The sequence below is a fragment of the Pinus tabuliformis genome, chromosome J, assembly GCF_031772625.1.
Source record: "Pinus tabuliformis cultivar Carrire ecotype Pingquan chromosome J, CPIR1, whole genome shotgun sequence".
NCBI lineage: Eukaryota > Viridiplantae > Streptophyta > Pinopsida > Pinales > Pinaceae > Pinus > Pinus tabuliformis.
Window position 1 is genome coordinate 362,411,681 of NC_142295.1, and position 19,098 is coordinate 362,430,778.

Consider the following 19,098-nt stretch of genomic DNA (forward strand, 5'->3'; position numbering starts at 1 on the left):
CTCTCCAATCGTCTAACATTACATCTAACGGCTACGATTAAGACACAAAGGCATTTGGGGGGGTTCATTTCAAAGGGAAACGCCTTACGGCGTAATAAAAATGATATATTAAAAAATTATCTACAAGGCATTATTTTATTAGTTTCTTATTTTTTTCTTACGTGGTTATTTTTTGAGTTGAAAATTCCTCTAATGTGAGAATTTTGGTAACAAAAGTTAGATGAAAGAGACAACTTGTTATAGACTAGGATACCGTGGTTCTCATGGTACATAACTTGTATTATAGGCTTATATAGTTTAGGAGAAAGGGGTATTTCAACCAACATCATAGTATTCTCCTCCAAGATGATCAGGAGGTATTTTCATGTATAACACATTTAAGAATATATCACAATTCAAATTCATAACTTAGTATTTGTAAACAAATTTAAGAGTAATTGACAACGTTCATAAAAAATATAGCAGTATCCTCATATAAAACAATTCTCCATCAAAAAATCATTGACAATTTTCAATATACATATATTACTACTAAACCAACATTTATCGCAGATATCATTATTCCAAGGTAAATTCACAACATTACATCCAAAAATAGTCTTATCATCATACATAATCATTCCCCATAAAAAGTCATTGATAGGTTTCAACACATATATAAAGTAACAAGATAATACTAATAATATCCTCGTCATCTTTAATCAAATCAACTAAGATTCAAATGTGTGATTATCATATCAAAATATTTCATGAACACTGTTATTCTAAGGTAAATTCACAACACCCATCAAAAGATAGTAATATCATCATACATAATAATTCTCCATCAAAATAATGTTGATAATTTTCAATATATACATAAAATAACAAGATAAAAATGATAATATCATCATTATATTTAATCAAATCAACTAAAATTCAATGTAAGATTACCAAATGAAAATGTTTCATAGATATCATTATGCTAATGTAAATTCACAACATCCATAAAAAAATAGGAATCTCATCATACACAATAATTCTTCATAAAAAAAAATTGTAAACAATTTTCAACATATTCATAAGGTAAAAAGATAGTATCGATAGTATCATCATCATTATTCAAATAAACTAAAATTCAAATGTATGATTACCATATTAAGACATCCAACTAAATATAAAAAATAACGCATGACTAGCTAGCACCACAAAAATCATAGTCAAGCTCATCCTCATGATCATTTCCATGATCATCATCCTAACCATCCTGATAATATCATCCACATAATCATCACCAATGCCATCGCCATCCTCATCATCATCATCTCTGATATATGATGTAATCTAAACATAGTCTATAGCATCATCTTCATGGTCATTACCTATAACTTTTTGGAAAAAAATCAATATTACATGTTAGTACTAATTCTATAGCAAAATGCATATTTTTATTACAATGCTAATAATAAAATGAGTTAGGACATAATAACATTTAATAGTAATAAAAATAAAATGAAAATATGGCTTAAGATATATTGGAGATCCAACTAAGATTACACTTGTAATTCACATTAAGTAGTAGAAGCATTTTTTAATCCATATGAAGTAGGTACCCATTTGTTCTTCATATTATATTGTGAATGTTTCTTATGATTTCCATGCAGAATTGGTAAATTAATATTTACTGGAATCTTTATTTGAAATTACAATTGTAATTCAGATTAGAAATAGAAGAAATTTTAACAAAAAAAGAATGTCACATGAAAAAGTAAATTGTTTTTAATGAAAAATAAGTCGCATAAAATATGAATGTCACATGAAATATTGATTTGTTTTTAATGCATGTACTTTTCTCTATAATAAGATGGATCCTAATGTTTGTTCAATAACAAATGCTCACAAATAATTACTTCATTTTATCCATTATCACACTTAATCCATTATACCTAGTGACGACAATGATTCCATTCAAATTGCTTTGAACTCCCTAAATATAATGTAAAAGAGAAAACTCCATGACCACGACCATGACCGCAGCCCCCTCCCTTGCCTCGTCCACCATCAGAGACAATGAACTCGGAGTTATGACCACGATAGCAACCCCTCCCTTGCCTTTTGTCCACCATTAGAGGCATTGAACTTGGAATTAAGAGTACTCATGTTTTCTTTGCTCTAACTAATCTCCAAGGAATCAAAACTTGATCAATATATCAAGGACTCCATCAAGGAATAGATATATCATAAGAGAAGCTCAATACGCTTTGTGAAAATAGTGTGAAATAACACTTATCTCTTTTTTATGAAATAACTTGAGTGAGTGGAATGAATGGTGGGAAACACTTACCAAGGAAAGGAATATTTTTGGTCCGTCCTTATTTCTATTATTATTTTTGCTTCTTAGAATGGAGGGAAGTGTTTAAAAAAATCTAAAAAATATTTTAAATTTAAAATATATATATATGCTTAATTTTAGTTTTTTTTTAATATATATTCAGTTTAGTATTTTTTTATTTTCTAAAAAAATATATTTAGTTTCTGGTTTTTTTTTTTTTTTTAATAACAAAAATTATATTTTCTTTTTATAAAAATGGATTTTAAACATCCATTCATGCAAAATTTGTGATTCTATAATATAAGTTTAAATTATATATAAAAAAGTAACTTAATGCCATGCGTTGTGTCGCTGAGATGGGTATTATACATCTCTTCCTTGCTAAGTTATAGAATGTGCTTGGGTTTTCTTAATGCAATAAAATTAATTCTTCTCTTCATTATATCTTGAGATGTTCAACTTGCACCTAATAAAACAATAAAGTTAAAATAGGTTTGCCTTTGTCCTTTGTAGATTTCTTTCCCCATTAATCCTTGTCTTAATAGATTAATTGTCTTATGGTGGCCTTGAGTGGTCACTCCCATTAGTTGCATGCTTTTTAGTTTTATGTTAGTGACATTTCTTAGGATTGATAACATGTTATTTAATTTATGAGAATGTGTTATTTTCCATATTATTGTTAAATATTAATATTAAATATGTTGGTTTTGAACATGGTTTAGCAAAAAGTTCCCAAAAGGTTTATAGATTGTAATTTATAATGTAATGCTTCATTGCTTGATGAAATTATTTTGGATATTTTTTTTAAAGATTCATTGATTGATGAAATTTTTATGGATATTTTTTTAGTATATTAACTTGTATTTGATAAAGTCAAAAGTTACCTCTTTTTGAGATTTTCATTGGTTAATTTCCCTTGAGGTTATAAAGTTCACCATTCAGTCCCAGGTTAAGGAAATATAGGAGTCATGAAGTGGCATTGTCCAATAACTTAAATCTTGGAACATGTTTTTTTTAGTCACACTATACTTCCTTTCTGTGTAAATTCTCCATGAAAATATTCTCATGGAACATGAGGGACCTCAATAGTAAAGGAAAACAAATACTCCTAAAAGAAAAATGGTCTGCAAAGCACCCATCAATAATGTTGATATAAGAAATAAAAATATTAAGTGAGGTTCTACCTCATATAATTAGAAAATGGGGGAGGAATTTCCAAGTAGTAGTGATTGATGATTAGATATACTTGGGTGGAATGGCTATTATTTGGAATGATTAGGACATCAAGGTTACCAATATGTTTACCTCTTTTTGCATTATGACAATATAATTTTAGTTAATTGACATTGAGGACTACTACCATGTATCCAATGTCTGTGACTCCAATATCGCAAATGGAAAACCTCTATTTCTCAATTCTATTTCCAGCACAAGTAATTTATACTCCCCATCTTCGTGGATTATTGGGAGTGACTTCAATATTATCAAGTGTCTCGAGGAATAGAAAGAATGAATCACAATGTTTACCAAGAGATTTTGTAAGATATACCATCAAGGCCCTAAAGTAGTATCCATTAAAGTTCTTAGGAAATGAGTCTCCAACCAACACATGTGGATCAATGACATGTAATACATGTGTGTGTGGTGACTAACTTAATACACTATTCTAATAACTCCACAAACTTAAGTATTTCACTCCATCACATGATTTACCGTAGTGGGTAATAAGTAAACCAAGAGTAGACATTAAACCCTTAGGCAAGAAAAATTCCCTAGATCCTCAATTAGGTTCTTAAATGATGAAGTGAAAATGAAAGGGGAAAAGAGGACTTCATGATTTAACCATCACAAACATGTGATCAAGTGTGATTAAGAGAGTATATATTCATATGTTTTCCAAAGAGGGTGTGAACACATGAGTTACCATTCATTGGGCCTTATTTTTCTTTCTTTTGATTTTTCTTACATATAGGACTTAGGGAATAAGGTTTTCATAAGCTTTGAACAACTCATAGATATAATATTTACATAAATTTTCACTTTAACCTTAGCGTTTAGACTTAGATAAATCATTATATTGTATCTTTAATGATTTTGGCTTTCACTTTTTGATTTTCTTTAATCACAAATTACAAAATGGGAAATATTTTGCCACAAATATATGAATGCTTAATCATAAAGGCGTCATACGATGAAAACAAATTAATGATGTTATTTGCTATGAAAATGATGGGTATTCTTGAGAAACGCTTATGCTTGTGGATGTCTCCTCCCTAGTTGAGAGGGAGTGAGCATTGACACCATATTATCCATTTGTCATGTACTACGGCCGAGACTAATAGTCGTAAGCCTACTAAAGACACCAGTAGGGAGAATGGTGGATTAGATAAACATATGGGACCAATATTCTTTGAGAATTTGTGCTTTGACTAGGACTAATCGCCATAAGTCAAGTATATTAATCCAAGATAAGGATAGCCATTAGGATCGACATTTCCTGGTGTCAAATATTATGACAGTGGATTAGGAAATGATCATGCCAAGACATGCTTGATGAACATCCTAGTGCGGTAAGTGCCTAAATAGGCAGTGGTGTCCAAATTTATGCCTCCCAACATTGTGCTATGATCTAATGGAGAGATATAACTAGTTAGTCAAGGCCTTTCTATATTGACAATGTTGGTTGCGATGATGTAAATCATCGTTGATTCTTATCAATCCAGACCCCTTCTTATATGAATATTTCAACTTGAGAGTACTTTTTTGTCTCATTATGAGTATCTCCCTAGTTTAGAGGGAGTGTCATCATCTTCATTATCATCATCATCACCACCATCAATATCATCATTGCACTATCATCATAATCACCATTCATGTCGTCATCATCATCATGATTATGGACATTGTCGTCAATTGTTCATAATTATAAGTGTCGTAAGAAATATCATCAACCCAAAAAATATTATGAGTGCTCAAAAAGGGTTGTTAGGACACATGATATATGCAAGATAAATGACAACTTTATTTTTTAGAGATGATCGATGATCATCATCATCACTACCATTATCATCGTCATTATAATTTTCATCATCCCCATCATCATAATTAATGTAATTTCTATCATCATTGTTGTCAACTTCATCATGAACATCATAATCATCATTCATGCCATTATTGTTGTTGATGATGACCAAGATGAAAATAATGATAATGATGATCAAATGACGATGACTTGGAAGATGACTCTAAAGATAATGATTATGATTATGACCATGACAACATTTAAAAATTGGGAAGATTGTCCAAGGTCATTAGCATCGCCATCATCATTGTCATTATAACCCCCATCATCATTATTATCATTTTGATTACATAATATTAATCAAAATTCATGTCATCATCATCATCTTCATTATCATCATCGTCATAATTATTGACATTGTCATCCGTTGTTCATAATTGTTAATGTCATAAGAAATATCATCAATGCAAAAAATATATGACTGTTGGAAAATGGATGCAAAAGTCAAAACATAAATGGGGGCAACCATAGACATAAAATTGGATGAAGAGTGGACACAACATAAGCAGATGAAAAACAAGACAAAAAAATTGACACAAGAGTGGATGGAAAAGTAGATGCAATAGTTGATGCAAAATTGGACACCAAATAGGATGCAAACATGGATGAAAAAGAGGAAGAAAACATGGGTGTAATAGTAGGGATAAAACTTGGCATGAACTGTTGTGAAATAAATGTGGGTACAACAATGAACAAAAAAAAAAGACACAAACTTGGATGAAAAAAGGAGGGAAAATTGGATTAAAAAATGGATGTAAACATGGAACAAACATGGGTGCAATAGTGGACACAAAATTAAATTCAAAATTGGATGCATCAGAAGTGGATGTAAAAGTAGATGCAAAATGAAATGCAAAAAACATAAAAATTATTTGGTGCAAACTTGGACATAAAAGATGATGCAAATGTGGATGAAAAATTGGAAGAAAATGTGGGTTTCAATGATAGGCACAAGATATGGCATAACAAAAGTGGATGAGAAAGTGGATGTAATAAAAAACACAAAAAAAGATGCAAACTTGGATGCAAGACAAGATGTAATAAGGGATGCAAAAGTGGATGCAAACATGGGTGCAACAACAGAAACAAAATTGGATGAAAAATATGGATGCAATGGAAGTAAATGCAAAAGAAGATACAAAATGAGATGCAAAACCCAACACAAAAGTGGATGCAGAAATAGATGCAATATTTTAAAAAGTTGATGTGAAGATGGATGCAAATTTGGAAGCAAAAGTTGGTACAACAGTGAGTACAAAACATGGTACAAGTAGTGTCACAATAAAAGTGGATGTAATGATAAATGCAAAAAAAGAAGCAAATGAAGATGAAAAATAAGATGCAAAAAGAGATGCAAAAGTGGACGTAAACATGGTTGCAACAATGGATGAAAAATATGATGCAAAAGTTGATGCAATAAAATTCGATGCAAAAGTAGATACAATATGAGACACAAAACCTTATGCAAATCTTGACGCAAAGGGGATGCAAAAAATGATGTAAAAATGGATGCAAAAAATGATTTAAAAAATGATTTAAAAAATGATGCAAAAGAGGATGCAAGAGATGATGAAAAAGTTGATGCAAGTGTAGGCGCAAAAAGTGGATGCAATAAATGATACAAAAGTTGGCGAAACAAAATTAGGTGCCAAACTTGATGCAAAACATGGTGCAAAGGATGGCATAAAACTTGGCATAAAACCTGGCGTAAAACCTAGTGTAAAACCTGATGCAAAACCTATTACAATACTTGGTGCTAAACTTGGTGTAAGACTTGGTGAAAAACTCGGTGCAAAATTTGCATCAATTTTTGCACCATATTTGATAAATGGACACAAATAGCACCAAAAGTGGGCTCTAGACGCAAAAAAGGAAGAAAAAATGGATGCTAATCACAGAGTTTTGTTGTAGTGACTCCAGTTAATTGAAGATTCCTTCATCTGTAACTCATGCATGCCTATTCTGAGAAAGAACCAGTTGAGATAAAATAAGGATAGTGTACTATCATTTGCATTTGTTTTCCTATAAAGAAAACTCATGCATGCAGAAGGAATCAATACCTTAGAGGATTGCACAGTTCTGACAATGTGTTAGAGCAGTGTTCCACTTGGTGAGGTGAGAATCATCCACTAGGAACAACGCAAGGAAATAGGAGCTTGGAAGCCAGAGAGGAAGGCTTGTGAGAAGCCAAGATTGCATGTGAGCATCTGTGAGGATTGTACTGAGAGCTGGCTAGCTGTGAGAGCTAAGGCTTTGTATAATTCCTATGTATTTCCAACTTGTATGATAATACAGATAGTGGGGTTTTTAGCTGCGGCTTTCCCCAAAGTATTTTCATGTGCATTGATTCTTCTTCTTCTGGAAATATGCGTTCAGCTCGATCTTTAAGCTTCCGCAAATTGATAGTATAAGTAGGTTATAGTATTTTTCTTTGGTTATATTGCATTATCGAGTTAATCTACAGTAATATTTTCTACATGGTCATATAGCGAGATTTGTAGAGAACTTGCAGAATTTCTACATGGTATCAGAGCCAAGTTTATTAGAGTTGTGAATAGGATACGGAGAAGAAAATTCAAAGTTTGAAGTTCGCAGTTGCAGGTGTAAATCGAATTCATATCATACTTCAAGGTTGGCCAATGGCGTTCTATGGCTTAAGACTCGAGTATGCCTTGGAAGGCAGCTCGAATTACATAGCATGGAAAGATAGAATGGAGGTTGTATTAGAAGAAAATGGCTTGAAGGATTTCATTGATCGAGAAATCCCAAAGCCAGCTTCAACTAATGCACAAGAGTTGGTTGAGTGGAAGAAGTGTGTGGCGAAGGCAAGACGGATCATCCTTGAGGGAGTTCAAGACCATATTGTCTCGAGTCTCCATGGGAAGGATACTCCATTTTCAATGTGGAAGACATTGAAGGACCTCTACCAAAACAGTAGCGACCAGAGGAAATTGGCACTCAAGGATAAGCTTCGAAGAATCAAGATGGAGAAGGGCGATACTATTTCCACATATCTGAACAAGCTCACCACCTGCAGAGATTATCTTAGCAGTGTGGGAATAACTACTGCCGATGATGATATGGTGAGCCTCGCTCTCCTTGGCCTTCCAAAGAGCTAGAATAGCTACCAAGACTTTGTGAATGGAAGGGAGAAACTGTCGGATTGGGAACGACTGTGGTCAGATCTGATGTAGGAGGAGATCAGGAGGAGCACACAAGATGGTTCTTCATCCAAGGATGATGATGAAGAAAATCTGGCCTTAGCAAGTAAGGCAAGGAAAGGAAAGGGGAATGTTTCCCATTCCAAATTGAATTCTTCTCATGGAGGGAAGAAGGGTGACAAGTCTAAAGTGAGATGCTTTAATTGTCACGAGATGGGCCATTATGCGGCTAATTTCCCATCGAATAAGTGCAAGAAGGGATCCTCGGAAGGATCGGTAGGTGAAGCATTAGCCTCTCAGTTCGAAATGGACTTTACCCTCATTGCATGCATGGTGTCATCGATGATGGGTTATGTTTGGTATCTTGACAGTGGAGCCTCATTCCACATGACCGGTGATAAAAGTTTATTCAGTACCTTGGAGGAGAAAGACCTAAAGATGCACATAGATATGGGTGACGACGGAAGGTATAGTGTTTCAGGAGTGGGCACGGTTGCTTTTGAGAGGGAGCACGGAGCTCCTATCACCTTGATAGATGTGAAGTATGTGCCTGGACTGAAGAAGAACTTCGTATCGGTCACGATGTTGGAGAACAAAGGCTACGATGTTGTCTTTAGTAAGGGAAAGGTTTTCCTTAGATACATCACCACGAGACAAGTGAAACAAATCGGTTCACGAGTTAAGAACTTGTACGCTCTTGAGGTTCAAGATGCATGCAAAGCCTTGAGGAGAAAGGCAAATGTTAGAGACTTGGTGGTTGAGAGGGAGAGTAAATTACCCCTCAACATGCAGTCCCAGAAGAAGTCTTAGACAATTGTGGAGGAGCCACAATTGGAGAAGCAGAGAGGAGACCGAGTGAAGAGATCCACTCATGCAGATACCTCCATTAGGGGGGAATTTTGATCCAAGTGGGTAGAGGGATCACATGCAGCCATACCTCCAAGTGTGAGGTGGGGCGATGTGAAGTGATAATCCCATGAAGGCTGAAATTGGGTAGGGTTCATTGAGAGGTTTTATCTCATGGATCGTACCTTGCTACGGGAGCCCAAAGTACATAGTAGCGGGAGGAATCAGTGGGATTGATGCAGTCAGAGATCAAAGTGACAGAGGCTAGAGCAGTCAGATACTAAAGAGCGCAGAGAAGGATTGACAACAGTGCAGAAAGGCAGAGTCAGCAGAAGCGCAAAGTTTTTAGTTGACAGAGGTAATAGTAGTCAGAGACTTTGATGACAGATGCATCATACTGATTCAGGTTGGATGTTTTTTTTGTTTCTGGAGTTGCTGAAGCAACAACACTAGAGAGAAGTGTTGCATGCATAACATTCCAAAGGTTCACAATCAGGATCGAGTTTATTCCTTTCTTGTTGAGAGGGAGTGTTGAAAATAGCAACAAGAAATGATAAAAATAGAACAAGAATATTCCAATTTTAATTTGTCCTTGAATTAAAATTGTGAATTAAAATCGAATTTAGTCTCACCAGCTACTTGAAAATAATTAATTAAGTTATTTTGACTTAATTAGTTGGAGAAATTCAGGTTAGAAGTCTTTCTGAAGTCATGCAAGAGTTATCCCTTAAATTAAGGAGATAAGGCTGAGTTATGTTTGAGTTGTAATTAGTTAACTCAGTTTACTGAGTTAAGTCCAGATAAATTAGTTCCAAACTATTTTAGGAACTAATAGAGAGTTAACAGTCAGTTGATGCATGCATGCACTCAACTAGTGTACTCCAGTTAACTGAAGATTCCTTCATCTGTAACTCATGCATGCTTATTCTAAGAAAGACCCAATTGAGATTAAAGACAAGGACAATGTACTATTAGTTGCATGTGTTTTCCTATAAAGAAAACTCATGCATGCAAAAGGAATATCTTGGAGGATTGCGCAGTTATGACAGTGTGTTAGAGCAGTGTTCCACTTGGTGAGGTGAGAATCATCCACTAGGAACAACGCAAGGAAATAGGAGCTTGGAGGCGAGAGAGGAAGGCTTGTGAGAAGCCAGGATTTCCTGTGAGCATATGTGAGGATTGTACTGAGAGCTGGCTAGCTATGAGAGTTAAGGCTTTGTATAATTCCTATGTATTTCCACCTTGTATGATAATACATATAGTGGGGTTTTTAGCTGAGGCTTTCCCCAAAGTATTTTCATGTGCATTGATTCTTCTTCTTCTGGTTATATGTGTTCAGCTCGATCTTTAAGCTTCCGCAAATTGATAGTAGAAGTAGGTTATAGTATTTTGCTTTGGTTATATTGCATTATCGGGTTAATCTACAGTCAGATTTTCTACATGGTCTTATAGCGAGATTTGTAGAGAACTTGCAGAATTTCTACAAGAAGATCTTGGTACATGAAGATACTTATATTTCTTGATCCACATAGTTGTTTTGATTCAGGTGACTCTTTTGATGATGGACATATACATGCTATTGATCTTGATGCTGCTAGAAGATGCTGATGGTGTAGTTCATATATGGTGTATGATAGTTGTTGATGACTATCATGGTCTTGTTTAGATTGTTGGTCCTTGTTATAAATGTCATGTATATCATTTGATGTAAAGGTCATGAAAATACCTAATTTTTAACCCCACTATGCATGGGAAGGATGATGTAATAATTTCTATTTCAGTCATGTATAAACAATTGGTGTATCCCCACTTGGTTGGGAGATTGATGTATGTATGAGTCATTGGTGATAGGAAGGTAATACTCACATAGTTGATTTATAGAGTCATGATATTCTTTTGGAAAATATTTTTGCAAACTCTACATGTGCTCAGGGGGAGCATGGATGATTTAGTACATCTCAGCATGTACAAAGGGGGAGCTTAATCAAAGAATTCAACATGTACTCAGGGGGAGCATGGACAACATAATGTATATCAAACGAGGAGAATATCTTGATCCACCCTTTGCCTTTGATGTCAAAGGGGGAGAGTGTCTTGGTGTTGTTGTTGCCATCAAGTCCAAAGGGGGAGATTGTTGGCATTATGATACATGTGTTGTTCTTGATGGCAACTCACACAGATAATAGTTCACAGTGCAACAGGTTAACAACAAAGGATTACAGATAAGACTCCAAAGATTGAAGGAAGAGAGGTATACGCTGGTTCATTTTGTCCAAGTAGCATATACACGCGGGTTAACAAAACAAAAGGAGTGTATACGTATGCATGCACTTTCACAGAAGGAAAAGAGTGTATGGGATGGAAAACCAAAGAAAGATTGGTATACGTTGGTTCATTTTGTCCGAGTAGCGTATACACGCGGGTTAACAGAACATAAGGAGCGTATATGTATGTACACAATTTCACAGAAGGAAAAGCGCGTATGGGATGGAAAACCAAGGTTTTGGTCCAAGGTATTGGTCTAAGGTATTTGGTCTGAGGTATTAGTTCGAGGTATTTGGTCCAAGGTATTGGTCCTAAGTGGTTTTGGTCTGAGGTATTTGGTCTAAGGTATTGGTCCTAAGTGGTTTTGGTCCGAGGTATTGAGAAAGGCCTAAAACTATATAAGGAGAAGAAGATCATTAGGCCAAAGTGTGCAAGTATTGAATATCTTATGAAGAGTTAGATCAAATATGTAGGTTATGGGTTTATGATGCTTTGCTTGATCTTAACTAAGGATGCACCTAAGTGGTTGATGACGGATGATGGATCGGGATCATAAGACCTAAAATGAATTAGCATTATGTGGATTGATCATGGATAGTCTAGATCTGAATACTGATGCATGTGTTTATTCTAAAAATGTTATGATCTAGGTATGATTGAAGTCTGGAATAGCTATGAAGTTTTTAAGTTAGTATTTGCAGATCTGTACGTTGGTTCCCTTTGATAAAAGCACGTATACATGCTGGTTTGGCACATTGAAGTAGTGTATACATTACGAAATATGATGGTTGAAGTTGTAGTTTGTTCTGGTTGTTAATGCAGAGTTCTGGGTTCTGCTTTGTGTTCTGGTGACAATGTTCTAAATGTTCAGATTGATTGATTGTGATTTTCTTCAGTGATGTTGGGTTTTCAGTGATTGATTGATTCAATTGTGGTTGATTCAAAGAGTGATGATTGAGTTTCAGTGATTGGTTGATGCAAATATATTTGATGGTTGTATTACAGTGGTGATTGATTTTGAGCTTTAAGTTTACTGATGGGTCCATTATGAAAATTTGATGAAACAAGGCCTTAAGATTGTGGTGTTGTGTTCAAGGAGTATCCAGTCTGAAAATTTATGAAACGTGGTCCCTAGAGGAAGAGAGAAGTTCGTAGCCTTCTGTAGGTCGGTGCCTATGTACAGGTAAACATATAGGCCAACACAAGAGCTAGGGGGTTTGAGCTCCCTTCCAGTAGTAGCTAGAAAACAAGTGAAGGTTGGAGCCTTCTGTAGGTTGGCGCCTACATACTAGTAAATGGGTCGGATAGTACAAGAGCCAGGGGGTTGGAACTCCCTTCTAGTAGCAGCTGGAAAATGAGTGAAGGTTGGAGCCTTCTGTAGGCTGGCGCCTACATACTAGTAAATGAATCAACTAGTACAAGAGCGAGGGGGTTGTAGCTCCCTTCCAGTAGAAGTTGGAGAATGAGAGAAGGTTGTAGCCTTCAGTAGGTGGGTGCCTGTGTACTGGTATGAGTCTGTACCAGTACAAGATTGTAAACAGGTTTTTCTTATATTAAAATAAGTTAGCAGCGGGTGGTTTTTGTCTTGCATTGGGTTTCCACCTTAAATCTTGGTGTTCATGTGTGTTTCTTATGTGTGATGGTTTATTCTGTTATTACTGCACATGGTTACTGTTTATATGGTTAATGAAGTACCGATTCACTGATTAAAGATCAACATATGATGATTTAACTGACTCATAAGTTTGTTGGATATAAGCTGGTTGCTTTAAAGACAGTTGCGTGTACACACGAGTTACCTTCATTGAAGTTATAACGTATATAAATAAGAGTATGAAAAGAAAAAGTTATTGATTTAACTAATACTGATTCACCCCCCACCTCTCAGTATTATTTCCAACAATTGGTATCAGAGGAGGTCCTTTGGTAGAAGTTTGATCGCTTGAAGGAGATCCGTAGAAACAATGGGCAAGAAGTTGAAGAAGAAAGCACCTCAGAAGAAGAAGACTCTCAAAGGAACAGGGACAACAAGAGAGACAATTGGCCATTAGGTGGAAGCAAGTATTCAAATTCAGAATCACCTCGGATTGAAGATGAACAAGAAAAAGAAGTATCAGGTACAAATTTTTGGTCTTCTGGTGATACTTTTCTCCGTTCATGCAACGTTGAAGATATTGAAAGTGATAGTGAAATAAATATATAGGTAGAAGTTAAAAGACTCACATATAAAATTAGAGATCAAAAAGATCTATTTAACAAAAGGTAGTGTGCCTTCAAAGAAGAAGTTACCAGATTAAAAGCTTAGTTGGAGGAAGGAAACAAGGTAAGGAAGCAATACAAGGAAAAGGGAGATCAATGTCAAAAGTTGCAGGATGAAGTGACATCATTAAGAAATGAAGTAAATGAAAAAATCACAACAATCAAGAGACTTAAAGATAGATCCAGTTACTATGAAAGTCTTGAAGCTAAGATCCTCTCTCTAAAAGAAGATCTTGGAAAATCAAATAAGCAGAATGAAGAACTACCTCAAGCAGATGAAGAACAAGAAAATGAGATTCTCAAATTAAGGAAACAAGTGGAAGAAGGAAGAAAGGCTAAAGAAATCATGAAGAAGCAATATCTTGAAAAGGAAGGACAATATCAGGTTGAGGTAAATATCTTAAAAGGTAAATTAGAAGAAAAGGATAATCTGTTACGATTTCAAGATAGTACTAAGATTTTGGATAATATTCTTAGTAGTCAAAGGTCTCCTACCATCAAAACTGGTCTTGGTTTTCATGAATATGTTGAAGGTGAATCTAGCTCTCAAGATGAGGCAAGGAACTCTAATGCAAAATCTAAAATGCTCAACAAGATGAGAAGTCAACCCCATCAACAACCAAGGAAAGAAAGCCTTCAAAGAAAATCTTTTACTCCTAACTATGGAAGTGATAGTTATATATTTCCTCTGATGAATAATGTTGAATGTTTTATATGTCATAATTTTGGACATGTTGCAGCGAGATGTAGAAGTAGAATAGTTCAAGACCGTCACACAGAAAGATCATTAGCTTCCAGGTACTTTAAGGCATATTGTTTTATTGCAATATGTTTGGTCACAAAGCCATTGACCACCATAGAAGGAATACGAAACATGTAAGATGTTATGCATGTAAAAAATTTGGACATATAGCAAAGAAATGCAGGAGCAATTTTCAGGCACCATACCAAAAGGAGAAAACATCATCACACTCGAATATATGGAAGAAGAAGGAAGTACAGTCAGAAAGATGTGGCATAGCATAGAGTACAAACATAACAGACTCAGGGGGAGTTGAAAGTGTGAAACTTCAGTGTTCTAAATCTCATACGCAATTTTCATGAAGATAAGGCACATATATAAACGAGTTTGAAGCTCCATAGTCGTGTATATGTTGGTTTGAGGAAAAAGAAGTGGGACAGACTCAGAAAAATGGGTCTGATATGGTTCAGTCAATTATCAAATATCTGCTCTGTTCTGATTGATGATGATTACAAGTTGTTGATAATATTTAGAAGTGCTCTTGGCCCTCATAAATTTTTGATGAATTGATGTATATCTGATTGATGATGATGCCTTGATGATTCTTACTAACAAATGCAATGATCAGATCTGACATTGAACAGTTGACACAGATTCAGGGGGAGCATATGCTTCTCATAATGCATTGTTGGCATTATGTTAGAAGATCTTGGTACATGAAGATACTTATATTGCTTGATCCACATAGTTGTTTTGATTCAGGTGACTCTTTTGATGATGGACATATACAGGCTACTGATCTTGATGCTGCTAGAAGATGTTGATGGTGAAATTCATATATGGTGTATGATAGTTTCTGATAACTAGCATGGTCTTGTTTAGATTGTTGTTCCTTGTTATAAATGTCATGTATATCATTTGATGTAATGGTCATGAAAATACCTAATTTGTAACCCCACTATGCATGGGAAGGATGATGTAGTAATTTCTATTTCAGTCATGTATAAACAATTGGTGTATCCCCACTTGGTTGGGAGATTGATGTATGTATGAGTCATTGGTGATAGGAAAGTAATACTCACATAGTTGATTTATAGAGTCATGATTTTCTTTTGGAAAATATTTTTGCAAACTCTGCATGTGCTCAAGGGGAGCATGGATGATTTAGTACATCTCAGCATGTACAAAGGGGGGGCTTAATCAGAGAATTTAGCATGTACTTAGGGGGAGCATGGACAACATAATGTATATCAAAGGGGGAGAATATCTTGGTCCACCCTTTGCCCTTGATGTTAAAGGGGGAGAGTGTCTTGGTGTTGTTGTTGCCATCAAGTCCAAAGGGGGAGATTGTTGGCATTATGATACAGGTGTTGTCCTTGATGGAAACTCACACAGATAGCAATTCACAGTGCAACAGGTTAACAACAAAGGATTACAGATCAGACTCCAGATATTGAAGAAAGAGAGGTATACATTGGTTCATTTTGTCCAAGTAGCGTATACACGCGGGTTAACAGAACAAAAGGAGCATATACGTATGCATGCACTTTCACAGAAGGAAAAGCGCGTATGGTATGGAAAACCAAGATTTTGGTCCAAGGTATTTGGTCCGACCTTTTGATTCAAGGTATTGGTCTGAGGTATTTGGTCCAAGGTATTTGGTCTAAGGTATTGGTGCTAAGTGGTTTTGGTCTGAGGTATTTAGAAAGGCCTAAAACTATATAAGGAGGAGAAAATCATTAGGCCAAAGTGTGCAAGTATTGAATATCTTATGAAGAGATAGATCAAATATGCAAGTTATGGGTTTATGATGCTTTACTTGATCTTAACTAAGGATGCACCTAAGTGGTTGATGATGGATGATGGATCGGAACCATAAGACCTGTAATGAATTATCATTATGTGGTTTGATCATGGATAGTCTAGATCTGAATATTGACGCATGTTTTATTCTGTAAAGGTTATGATCTAGGTATGACTGAAGTCCGGAATAGCTGTGACTTTTTTAAGTTAGTATTTGCAGATATGAAAATTTGATGAAACGAGGCCTTCAGATTGTGGTGTTGTGTTCTAGGAGTATCCAGTCTGAAAATTTATGAAACGTGGTCCCTGGAGGAAGAGAGACGATTGTAGCCTTTTGTAGGTCGACGCCTACGTACAAGTAAACTCATTTATCAGTACAAGAGCCAGGGGGTTGGAGCTCCCTTCCAGTAGCAGCTGGAAAACGAGTGAAGGTTGGAGCCTTCTGTAGGCTGGTGCCTACATACTAGTAAATGGATCGACTAGTACAAGAGCCAGGGGGTTGGAGCTCCTTTCCAGTAGCAACTAGAAAATGAGTGAAGGTTGGAGCCTTCTGTAGGCCGGCAGCTACGTACTAGTAAACGGATCAGCTAGTACAAGAGCTAGGGGGTTGTAGCTCCCTTCTAGTAGAAGTTGGAGAACGAGAGAAGGTTGTAGTCTTCTGCAGGTGGGTGCCTATGTATTGGTATGAGTTTGCACCAGTACAAGATTGTAAACATGTTTTTCTTATATTAAAAGAAGTCAGAAACAGGTTGTTTTTGTCCCACATTTGGTTTCCCCCTTAAATCTTGGTGTTCATGTGTGTTTCTTATGTGTGATGGTTTATTCTGTTATTACTCTACATGGTTACTGTTTATATGGGAAATAAAGTATTGATGCACTGATTAAAGATCAACGTATGATGAATTAACTGACTCATAAGTTTGTTGGATATACGTTGGCTTCTTTAAAGACAGTTGCGTGTACACGCAAGTTACCTTCATTGATGTAGCATATATAACTAAGAGTTTGAAAGGAAAAAGTTATTGATTTGAGTAATACTGATTCACCCCCCCCTCTCAGTATTATTTCCAACAATGTCTCCACTGTAATGTCCAAACTTGTTTCAGAAAAAGACCTGAATTTCTGCCTATTTGTGTTAGCCCGAGTTCTATATTCTTATGATGCAAAGACCCTAGCCCTGTATATATAGTTTTGGTCTAAAGTAAATAAGCTGACATGAACATATGAACAGTTGTGTCTCCAGTAGGTGAAGCGGACATGTGTTATTTATTTTATCTTGAGGCCGACTTGAAGAAGAATAATGTGTGCGTGTCTTGTAGGGCTACTAGACTATCCTATATACTGATATACATTTGTAACATGCCCAAGAAGGGTTCTTCATACATGACATCGACTCTCTTTGACTTTTATGACTAGATGACAAATCCTAAAGGGTCACAATGGGAGCCATTTAAAAATAAAATTCCTTGCTCATGAAACCCATGAGGCAATCATTACAATAATAATTTTATTTTTCTTCTTTACATCATTTACATAAAATCACAATTACACATGTCATTATGAAGATCGAACCTACTTACTTTCAAACACATCCTTATTTACCCGTCCCAATGGATATGGGATTGGATGATCATGAGATTCCAATCCAATTTTTTTTATAATCTCTATTGCAATGAGATTCACCTACAATCCTGAGTCAAATAGAGCGTCAATCTTTGTCTTCCTAACATGTATCTTTATATGCAATAGCCTTGTATTTTCATTATCTTCTTGTTGTTGAAAGCTACTCAAATTTACCTCCTTCTCCACTGATGTACAGGTGATCTTCTCATCCACATTAATCTACTTTAACCTAGTTTCTCAAATTAGTGACCATGAGATTCTTCTTATTATCTTTCTTTTTATTCCTTGGGTTAAACTTTGGATGCAACTTCAACACTTCTCCTCTTTAATATGGTCAGCATAACATTGGTTGTATTGGTTGTTGGGATCTTTGGACTGGTGTGTTATGGTTGTCATCCTTTTGTATTTTCCTCCTTTCCACTTCTTCTTCCCCTCCTTATAAGTGCCTTGGTGCTCCTTCTGCTTCGATCTACTTGATTTCTCTTTCTTCTAGCCTATGTTTTCTAGGTACTATTCTCATACACAACCCTCGTCCACCAATATGGAATTGAATTGCATCACTTTCTTCTACAAATGGATGTGTAGAGCCCCTAGATACTTGAGGAGTACATTTGGATTCTTTGAGGAGATATCCAACATTATTTCCATCTTTTTAAATTTTTTGGTGTACTCATGTACACTCTACCCTTGCTTCTACCTTAAGTAGTGCTATTGGATCCATTATCGTCTACATACTCGATGGGGTAAAATTGTGACTTTATTAGGGTTTTAAAGTCCTCCCACTTGGTCACTAGAGGATCTCCCTCCAAACTCAAGGTCTCAATGTGATTTTCCCAATAGGTCAAGGCATGACCCTCTAATTTCATCCATGCAAATGAAATTATAATTTCCACAACTAGTGATTTAACTCCTGGGTGTCGATCTCACCTTGGTACTACTTGATATCTACCTTCGGTTCCATTTTGAACAAGGATTGTGAAAGGTTCACAACACTCAAACAGGGGTG

General features: G+C 35.6%; 1 protein-coding gene across 2 annotated transcripts in view; it reads right to left on the minus strand.

The window, feature by feature from the left end:
• Positions 1 to 1,040: 1,040 nt before the first annotated feature.
• The window catches only part of LOC149227242 (uncharacterized), a 94,326-nt gene continuing 76,268 nt past the window's right edge, over positions 1,041 to 19,098 (minus strand). The window contains exon 7 of one of the 2 annotated variants that reach the window (XM_089375464.1): positions 1,041 to 1,361. In XM_089375464.1, coding sequence (XP_089231590.1) covers positions 1,335 to 1,361 — 27 coding nt within the window. In that variant the 3' untranslated portion in view covers positions 1,041 to 1,334. Of the gene's footprint in view, positions 1,368 to 19,098 lie in introns of both variants that reach the window. The other variant, XM_089375465.1, reaches the window with a different exon arrangement.